Here is an 11,014-nt window from a genome sequence, read left to right on the forward strand (position 1 = left end):
TTCTGTCCGTACTACTCCGCTTCCATTTCTTACCGTTTTAATCACAAAGCTTTCCAGTCCTCTTTTTCTTTACTCCTCAACTTCATCAACTCTCCTCCCCCGCTCCGCTTCCACCAACCCCCAACTCTGTTTAAACAAACAAACAGGCGGCAAAACTGGACCTGGCCAGAGGAGCCTTTCAAGTGGGCGTGTCTTTCGGCTGGGGAAAGGGAGGAGTTAGACTCTGGGCAACATCACTCCTCCCTGGTCAGCTGCGAGAGCAATCAAAACTGCAGCAAGTCAGAGGCTCTGGCCAGAGAGCAGGAGCTGCCCAGAGGCTGTGGTCCTGAAAGCTCCTCTCCGGGGAGCTAACCAGGGAGAAGAGGTACTGAAAAGCGACTAAACCGGCTGCAGCAGAGTCGTCAGCCCGAAGGCGTCCTTGAGGAGCATACCGAACTCCAGGGAAGGAGTAGAATAAGGCGCAGGCAGAGAAACCAGACCCGGTGGAATCTCTAAGAGGTAACAACCGGGTTTAACATGGATCGCTGAAAGCATCTCTTTATCCTACGATCTGGATGGTCAGGGAGACTTGGCTTCTCTGACTGTCCTCTAAGACACAGATTCACAGAGTTCACTCCAGGAACTGCCAATGACCGAGGTGAGCCAGTGGTTGGGGAAGTAAGGCGGCTAAAGTTTCTGTGGGAAGTTCCCACTCACCTAGAAGAGTAGTTGGGGTGAGGAAAGTCTCTTCTGGGTAAGGCAGGAGGAAGCGGGACTTAGGAAACTTGGAATGTGGAAGTTAGTGAATTGGAACACTTAGGGAAAAATATAAACATTTTAAATAATTTTATTAAATTGCATAGCACTTGCCACCCAAAGTAAAACACATAGACACTCACAGTCATTTTAATAAAGTGAAGATTACAGATGATCTACCCCAATTCCCGTAAAAGCCACTGTTTCATTTTGCTAGTGGTGAAAATGTCGAAAAGTTTAACTGCTTTTCCAAGGTGGCCCAGCAAATAGGTTGGAAGAATTGACCCAATCCACCACTCTGCTTATAGCATTTTAGGGCTATGCAAGGACGGAGGGGGAGGCAGGGAAAGGAAAACAGAATGAGGAATCAGAGAGGACTGTGGAAAGTCCTCGGGGTAGATTCTCACCATTAACTATTTGGTTTACTAAAAATACTTGAATAGTTGGCATGAGGTGGGGGAAATTTCCTTTGCCTCAGCTCTTTCAGGTGGGAAATTAGAAGAAAAAGATTGTCCAAGTTTATTTTTCCTTTCTCTGCTTCACACTCATCATTTGCTCACAAAAAAGTATACTCAGAAAATACTAATGAAATGTAAAATACCTTCCCCCACCCTCATTTTTTTGACAGAGGAAACAGAGGTGAAATGCTGAAGCACGTGGAGGGAAAAGTAAGGGATTGAGTAACTTCTGTTTACTATTAAGATGTGAGGCAATGGCACCTGAAGTTTTACATGGCTTTGCTGAACAAAATGTGTGTGTATGTGCATGCATGTACATACATGTGCACATATATTAATAAAGGGGAAAATAGTAGAGTAGAAAAGAAGAGCATAGAACAATCTATGGGGTTTTTCGAAGCAGTACAACTTGTGAAGATCCTGGTCTGGATTCTGTCTTTTTAGTGCCAAGACTATGAAACTCTGGGAGAAGAATTTAGTCTGTTTAGTTCTTAGATTCCCTAGAAACTGGGCTGGACAGCCTCCCTTCTGTTGTATTTAGTCATCAGATCAGAAGGTAAAGAGATTATCACCAGCTTTTAAGAGGAGAGACACCATCTAACTATCACAAATCCACATGTGAGTTTCCCTTACCTATTAATTAGTTGAAACATCTCCACAGTAAATAAAAAATTTGTAAAAGTGTAGAAAGAATTCTAAGACAGCTTCACATAGTAGTAATGCTTAATGACTTTGGCTCTAGTAGTAAAAATATTGGGTAGTAACAATTATTGCCTAAGCAAACATTTTGCTATAACAGATTTAAAATTTTAGAAAATATGAGAAATATTTTGAATTAAAGAGAATTGGCTAAACTTGAAATTTCACTGCAGGATCCTGTAGAAAGAGGAAACTTCTGTTATATTATGTAGGTATAAGGGAAAATCCAAATACCAAATGGCTAAAAATGGACTTTATAAGATCAGAATGTGTTTATGCGTATGTGTAGGGAAGGGCTAGATTCTGGCCCTTGAGCCAGTATTCACTGATTTTTGTCATATTCAAGTCTACTTCCTATATAATTTGTGAGCTAATTTCTTTCCTAGGGATTGAGGCAACCTTAAGATGGTATATCGTGATGCTTTGTGAGATAGTGCTACAGACTTTCTCAAACAGCTTCTGTAAAACAATTGCCAACCCTCACATTGGCATAACAATTTTACAAAGTAGTTGTGCTTGCATTATCTTCTTGTTTTTCACGAAAACTTCTAAATGATGTAGGAAAGACAATCTTATTTTCATTTTGCCCTAAGGGTACAATAATTGCAATAATTTTTCTATGCTCATTTAATGAGTGAGTGAAGAAAGAGTCTTCATTTCATGCTTCTTTCAGTACACCTCTGAGATGGTTCCTTAACAGGCTGAAAGCAACATTAGATTTAGGTACCTGTTCTGGAGAAAACCCTTGGTTTCTTTGATCACAACTCAGAACTACAGTACACACATTTTCAAAACTCAAATTTAAAACTAGATGTTTCTACTTTTTTCCTGTTAGCTTTCTTGGTGCATTGAAAATATTTAGGTGAAAAAAGTCAGAGAAACATTTTTATGTTTCAGAAGTCTTGGCTTTCACTGCTTTCACTTCTCTTTGATAGACACTGCATATTACCCTCAGAGCTCTGCCATTTGGTTTTGGTGGGAAAATTGTATTCCCAAAACAGAAGGTTCATGAACCTGAAAATGTATGTGATTGAATAAGAATGTCAAACCAACTGTTTTCTCCCAATTATAAAATATAATGAAAGTTTGGGAGCTAACTTCCATCTTGAATATGATGGAAGAGTTCTAGTCAACTCAGTGGAGGCAGTTGATAGGGCTTGGTTTCCTCACCTCTTGCAGCAGAACAGAACCTTTGATTTCAGTTTCAATAGGAGATTGGAGGAGTAGGTGCATTTTTTTTTTTTCAAATTTTTTCAAATAGATGTTGAAATGAAGCCATTGGCTTTTGCTGACATAAAATCAATATTAATAACAGATTCTAATTGTACCTATTCTTGTCCAAGTGGCCAGAAAAATTCATGGTGATGTTTAGGAGAACAATACCTAATACTTACATGAAATTCATGATGTATGACACTATTCAAAATGCTTCAAATATATCACCTCATTTTATGCTCCTAATAATCCTATGAGGTAGAATTGTTATTATTCTCATTTTAAGGAGGAGGAGACTGAGGCAGATAAGGGTTATGAAACTGGTCTAAGTTCATGTATCTAGTGAATAGTGGAGCTGAAGTTTGAGTCCAGGTAATCTGACACTGGAGTCTGTGCTGTCTATCCCACCATGGGAAAAATGACAGGCTACTAAGTAACTGTCAGATGATTTTCTAAATCAATCAGAGGTAATATTCAGATAATAAGAGACATACCAGTTGATACAGTCTGTTTTATTATTCATCTGTGAGAAATAATTTTTATTTTTGAATAAGCAAACGTGTGTGAATAGATTAGATAAGAAAACCCAAGAAAAAACAGGAAATAAATATATAAATGTTTAATAGCATTTACAGCTATAAAATTCTTTATTATATTTTTATTTCTCTTACAAGAATCACATAACCTGTATACTAGCCTTATTTTATTAGAGGAAATGGAAGAACAGAGAACTTTATATAATGTGTTTGGGATCAACAACCCAGGAATTAAAAGAATTGAAACTAGAGTTCACATTTGTGTTATTCTAGCTTCCATTCTTTTGAAACCATACTATATACTCATGGGATTCTCTTGGAAGTTAATGGACCAGCATCTATGAGAACAGAGGAAGTTAAACTGGAGCCATCTATGTCCTTCTCATGATTAGTAAGAGGACAAAGGTGAAAGAAAACTGGTTGACCTTTTCATTACTTTGGCCAAAGTCAGTTGATTCTTTGCATTTATACCCACCAACAAGCTGATTTGAAAGCAGCTCCTTGACTCTTACAGAAACCACTAAATATGTTAGAGGTAAAAGGTGGCCTATTCTATCCTCCCAATCTCACTTATTTTGATGTGTGTGAGTATTGACAGATCTTAATAAGAGTCCAGAGGTACAGAGGTAGGGATGGTGAAAAAGGCTAAATCCCCCAGCTAGGATGGTATTCAGATCCAGAGGCAATTCGGGAGACTCTCCTCTCTTGCACCTTCCTTCTTTCCTTCCTTCTATCCTTTTCATGCATCTCAGTATGAGCCAGTGATAATAATGATAATGAAGATAAGAGAATGAGGATAAGGAGACAAAGGAGGAGGATGAGGAAGAGAGGGAGGGGGAATATATGGGTGAGAATAACGAGAAAAATGTTTCAAAGATGAAGAAATCCTGAAATACGTGTGTTAAAAGGCACCTCAAAGAACACCCTTTGGATGATGATCACTCCTGTTGACTTAGTTCTATTGCTGTACATCTCCTGAAGCCAAAGTGCCTTTCTTTATTCCTGTAGCTGTGATAGAAGAACAAGGAGAAGAAAAACATAAAACCTAAGATGTAAAGTAAGAAGAATTGATTTTATGTCCCACTCCACCAGCACTATATCTTTGCATTTCCATCACTTAAACTACCTGACCCACAGTGACCTTGAGTATAAAATGAGCATAACAATTTCTATCTCCCTCAAAGGTTTGCTATAAGAACCATATGAATTAATGGATGCAAAAGTGCTCTGTAAACTTTAAAATGCTATACAAATGTTATTATAATTACATGGGGAGCATTAGGTTTCCCAAGCCCACTCCATCCTTTTTGGCCTTAGAGTGCACCTGCCTCTGGAAGAGCTGTGTTACTTTAACAGAAAGTTAATTAGGCTTTTTACCCTCCCTCTGGATATCTGCCTGAGTTAGAAGTGCAGCTCAGCACACAAGCTCTATCATCCATATTAAAAGTGGGATTTTCTGAGTTGGCCTGGGCAGCCAGTTGACCAATAGGTTCCAATGTGTGTTTTCAATAAAGCTGCTTACCCAGGAAGCCTTATTAAGTGAGTAAGTCAAGCTGACATGATTTCCGTGCTGATTAACATGAAACCTAGGCTGTTTTCGCAATGCAGTTACATTAATTATTTATAGGAGGTAAATGAGGTTACAAGGAAAACAAGCTCCAATTACCAGAAACAAATCAAATAATATATCTTTATTTTTAAAAGCTACATACTAATCCCTGGGTTCATTGATTTGAGGCTCAAGCTTCATAGAACAGAAAACATTTGTTACATTCTCCTCTTTCTCATAATAAAAGGTGATAGTGGGTTTAATATTTCAAAGAGTAGCTGGTAAACTGGGATGCCCCAATGGGGCTTATCAGATACTTTTATTTGGTAAACCATATGCCTAAAAATTGCTTAGCAAGCTTTAAAACAATTCAAATTCTTCCAGAATTGAACACAAAATGTTTACTAAATCACCAGTCTCTTCTGGTTTTCAAATAGTGAATTTTGCATGAAAAATTTTGATTAAACAGTGTGTTAGTGAATTAAAGTAGTCAGGCTATTCCTGTGTTTGCCTGAAATAGTCCTCACTTGTGTTAGCAGTCACTATATTCTGTTCCACTAGTTCCACTAGTATTTGTTCCAGATTTTTCATTTTAAACAAAGTATTATTATAGTAGTTGCACTAAACCTTGGATAGGTTTGGTAGACCACTGGCTGCACTCCTAACTGTTGCCATGGTCTTGTCTGATGGTGTGAGATGCATTTGCAAAGAGTTCTCACTTTAACATACGGGCAAATTTGAAAGACGATCAGTGATAACCCTCCTTTCTTTTCATGATCCTTTCAAGATGCCATGTCACTAACACTTCTAACATAACTCACACTAGACAGAACACAAAGTGCTTACTGAAAAACAGAATGCTCCTCTGGTGATAGTGAGAGTAACGTTTGATGGTCATGTGTTGGACCAGCCAGTTGTGTCATGGACAACTTGAAGGAGATGATTGAGGCCACCAGTTAGCAATACTGGGGAGAAACATAGGTGTTATAGGCTAGATGGATGTGAAATGCTTCTAAATACAGATTGAGTAGTTTTTTGTAGAACACATACAAAGTAGTCTGAATGATCTTGCTACAGTTTTTTATTTTGTATGGTGTAAATATACAACAGTGTGCTTATTTGACTATTTGATGGGTTTTTGTTTTGTAATAACGATAATTATTACATACATATACTTATTTTTAGCACACTCTTTCACTTTCAGAAATATCTCTATTTGGACAGTAATTTATATACTCACCTCATTTTTCCCCTTTTATGTTCTGGATTCTGGAAGGAAAGAAAAATACATCTTTGGACTCGTATCTCAGTCATTTTGTATAAAATGTTCAAGAGATTAAAAATCTAAGAATAAAAAGAGTTAGGCACTAACACTGCAATGAATAATCAAGTCAATTTTCCTTTACTATAGTATATTTTCTTATAATATGCCATAACTAAAGGAGTATTCTGGGAATTTCTTTCAGTTTTGGATTTGTCATTTAGAATGGAAGACTTGGACAAGATAATAACATATAAAAAAGTTTAGTTTCAAATAAAATCAGGTACTCACAGGAATTAACCTTTGATACTTCCCTTTTCCAGAGACCGGAAATGTCAAAAACTTATGTGAAATCCAAGGAGATGGGAGAGCTAGTCAACACACCATCCTGGATGGACAAAGGTCTGGGTTCCCAAAATGAGGTGAAGGAGGAAGAGAGCAGACCAGGTACTTATGGGATGCTCAGCAGCTTAACTGAAGAGCATGACAGTATTGAGGAAGAAGAAGAAGAGGAAGAAGATGGGGAGAAACCTAAGAGAAGGGGTCCTAAGAAAAAGAAGATGACCAAAGCTCGCCTTGAGAGATTCAGGGCTCGAAGAGTCAAGGCCAATGCCAGAGAACGGACCCGGATGCATGGCCTGAATGATGCCCTGGATAACCTGAGGCGAGTCATGCCATGCTACTCTAAAACCCAAAAACTTTCCAAGATAGAGACTCTTAGACTGGCCAGGAACTATATTTGGGCTTTATCTGAAGTTCTGGAGACTGGCCAGACACCTGAAGGGAAAGGCTTTGTGGAGATGCTCTGTAAAGGGCTCTCTCAGCCCACAAGCAACCTGGTGGCTGGATGTCTCCAACTGGGCTCTCAGTCTGTCCTCCTGGAGAAGCATGAGGATAAATCTCCTATTTGTGACTCTGCCATCTCTGTCCACAACTTCAACTATCAGTCTCCGGGGCTGCCTAGCCCTCCTTATGGCCATATGGAAACACATCTCCTTCATCTCAAGCCCCAAGTATTCAAGAGTTTGGGAGAATCGTCCTTTGGGAGTCATCTACCTGACTGCAGTACACCCCCTTACGAGGGCCCACTCACTCCACCCCTGAGCATCAGTGGGAACTTCTCCTTGAAGCAAGATGGGTCTCCTGACCTAGAAAAATCCTACAGCTTCATGCCACATTACCCTTCTTCAAGTCTAAGCTCAGGGCATGTGCATTCAACTCCTTTTCAGGCTGGTACCCCCCGTTATGATGTTCCTATAGACATGTCCTATGATTCCTACCCCCATCATGGTATTGGGACCCAACTCAATACAGTCTTCACTGAGTGAGGCAGTAAGTTCAATGTTTCAGAGAATGACGTGGAGACATTTTCCACAAGTTGAGTGGTTGAGCTGAAGATTCAATGACCTTAAAGGATCCCTATGGATATATATATAAAAATAGTTCAAGTCCATTTAGGCTTTCCTTCATCTATCACCTCTTTTCTCATCACCTCACATTGCATCGATTTCTTTATAGGGTCCTCAAGTGAAAATATTTGATGATTTAACAACCATTTGAAAATAGAAAAGAAGACCTGGGCCCTATTCCAGTGGTGCAAAAAACTCATTGCATAATCTATGCCAATTAATTTACCATTTCTGGCCTTTGTTTATTTACTAGCAATTGTAACTAAACAAATTGTATTTATATGAGGCAATTGTTCTAAGTCCAGATGATTTCTAAAGTCCTTTACAGTTCTAAAATTCTATAACTGTGGTGATCACTCCTGACAACTTCTTGAAACTGAAAGAATAGAGAAATAATAGGAAAGGGATGCTATGCATAGAATGATCAAATTGAGTTATCAGAGGGAACACAAGGTGCATGTCTCTTGGCTCACAGAATGCAAAGCTTGTTTGGGTTTAATGATAGGACTTCTTTGTATCTATTGAAAAATAGCTCCTGGAAGCTAAAAGTCTAACATGGCTGTCACTGTGAAGAAAAAAACATGTTCTTTAGAGATCAACTCTATTTGTTATTAGACTAAAAGTTGAACATATCTTCCTTATGATTTGAAGAACCATAATAGAGAACCATAATAGAGGCCTCATGCCAACTTTATTCTTGATAATATTTCAAAACCATTTTTCTCAGTACTAGAGGTGGGGCAAACAAGTCACTGAAGCCTCAGACTCCTATGACTAATGGGACATAGATAAGTCTTTTAGACCATGACCTCCACAACCGGAGGGCTCCAGATCTTCTGATGCAGCTCAGGTGCTGCTGTTAGAATCAGAACACAACACAGGTTTATATTAAAGAGCAATAAAATAGCTATTGGCTATAATAACTACCATAGTTCAGGGACTCTCTCTAGCTCATGGTTGCCCATGGGAAAGCCAATAGATTTTTTTTTTAAGCAAGATGAATTTCATTTGGTTAAACATGATTAAAAGCATCCACCTCTGTCCACACCAACATATTTTCCAGAAGGACAAGCACCAATCAATTTATTGACCAAGGTTAGATTTTTCCAACATATATGTAATCCCTTATCTCTCCCCCTACACTAGCTGTTACCTCTTCCTCACTTCTGAGATAGAATATGTTATTACATATTGTAAATAACATTTCAGGTGACTAAACTTAAGGATGCAGAAATGAAATACAAGGTCGGTGAATATTTTTACCAACTATGTCTTCATCACAGGTTTAACCCAATTTGCAGAGTGCTTATTTTTCTTTATGTAACTCCTCTTTCCTTTATATCAACACTAACTTCATAAATTTGTATTTTTTTCAGAAAATGAGACCTGAGAAATTTTCCTATCTTGTTCAATCTGCCAGGACAGTTATTTAAGTCAAACCGGAGCCTGAATGACTTATTTGATAGTAGATTAGGTCCTGCTCCTGCCAGAAAGGATACATTTAGCATGCAGGGTACATCAATAGGGCCAATTAACAAAACGATAACACATATTAGTATGTCATTTTCTATAGCTCAGCTATCCCCTAAAATCTGCCAACTATATGTGTATCTTGTCTGTTTACCTCTCTTATTTATTATCTCCTTACAGTATAAGTTATTTTTTTCCATTTTGCTCTCAGCATTTACCCTGCTGTACTTTGCACCCTTGGTTTGTAAATTCACTTGAAAGTAGACTTGCAGAGAGATCTTAAGCCCCATCAGCCACCAAAGTGGTTCCCCTCATCACAATCTGCCCTAGAGGAAATTGGCAAGTAAAATGACGTATAAAGCCATAGTATGTGCTTTCTGAGTGTATACCGCACTTACCTTTGTGAAGGGCTGTGGGAGGGTCCATCCTCAAAGCTAGCATTTTCTGGCATTTAAGTTTGTAGATAATCAATGTTGTCTGAGTTATTTATTAGATATTATTTATTTAATTTATTTTTCTCTTCCTTTCACGAAAATTGTTTTAGCCCCATAGATGTGCTTGGAAACCTTTCCTAAAATTTTATTTGGAAAGTAGCTCACAATTTTGCTAAGAACTGCTGAGTTTTGGAGAAAGAGGAAAGGAAAAAATAGAGAATTACCTCTGTGATAATTTTTATAAAAAGCAGCAATAATTTGAATGGCTATGCAAGTTAATGTTTTTAGATTATTTTCTTCAGTCTAAAGTGAGCCAGAGTTATTCTTTACTAATCTGCTGTTTATGCCTTTGGGAGTATGGTAGCCATGAGCCAGGCCTCCCTGAAATTGTATAGAGGGATTTTATAATTGAATTAAAATTTAGGAATGCAATAGCTTGTAAAGAGCCTGCTCTCCAACCTAGGGTGGTCTCATTCTTCTGGAGACTTTTTTAGATAAAGTAAAATAATTGTTTAAATATTTTGTTTAAAATATGACTGTTTTTCTTCCTTTTTCCTAGCAGAAATAAAGCTGTAAGTCTTATTAGATGTTGTGTTGTGTTTTGTTGTGTTGTGTTAGTCTTCAAAACTTTCATTCACTCTCATTTATTCATTTTCTTGGGCTCTATGTCCTACAAGCAGCTAGCTAAGCAAAGACTGGTCTGTCAGGAGATTTACACATCCCCTAATTCAATTGGTCTTGCTAGAATATTCGAAATATGCAGTTAGAAGTCTAGAAGCACTGGTCTCTGTTACTCATATAATCAAGTATAAAATCTACAGTTAAGAAAAAGTAATCTTACAGATTACAGGGCTATGGGCAGTCTAAGCAATCAAACCACAGATAAATGGGAAGATGTGCTATTATCCAAAGTAGGTGGGCTGACCAAGCTTTCAAAAAAATTATGAAATATGTTTTTTGACAACTTTTCCTTTTGATTTTTTTTCCGTTTTCTCTAGTTAAAACTTTCCAGGATCCCTTCTTGCATGTGTAAAGTGATGATAATAAAGAAATAATAATAATGATATTATTAATAATAAGTATAAATAGAAAAGTTAGTTAATCAAGGTAGGGACTTGGCTTAAAATATTTAAGAAACAAAAATATAGCATAAAAGTTATCTTTCCACCCCTATCTTCCATCTCCCAGTTCCCACTCTCCAACTAGAAAATACTTAAACATTTTTTTAGCTTACTAGTTATCAGAGAT

General features: G+C 37.8%; 1 protein-coding gene across 1 annotated transcript; it reads left to right on the forward strand.

Moving 5' to 3' along the window:
- Positions 1-265: 265 nt before the first annotated feature.
- On the forward strand, positions 266-10,353 carry NEUROD4 (neuronal differentiation 4). Its single transcript, XM_025403145.1, has 2 exons — positions 266-637; positions 6,777-10,353. Exons 1-2 carry the CDS (start codon positions 629-631, stop codon positions 7,779-7,781), a joined length of 1,014 nt encoding a protein of 337 aa, XP_025258930.1. The 5' UTR covers positions 266-628; the 3' UTR covers positions 7,782-10,353.
- Positions 10,354-11,014: the final 661 nt, after the last annotated feature.

This window comes from Theropithecus gelada, chromosome 11 (genome assembly GCF_003255815.1).
Source record: "Theropithecus gelada isolate Dixy chromosome 11, Tgel_1.0, whole genome shotgun sequence".
Lineage (NCBI taxonomy): Eukaryota > Metazoa > Chordata > Mammalia > Primates > Cercopithecidae > Theropithecus > Theropithecus gelada.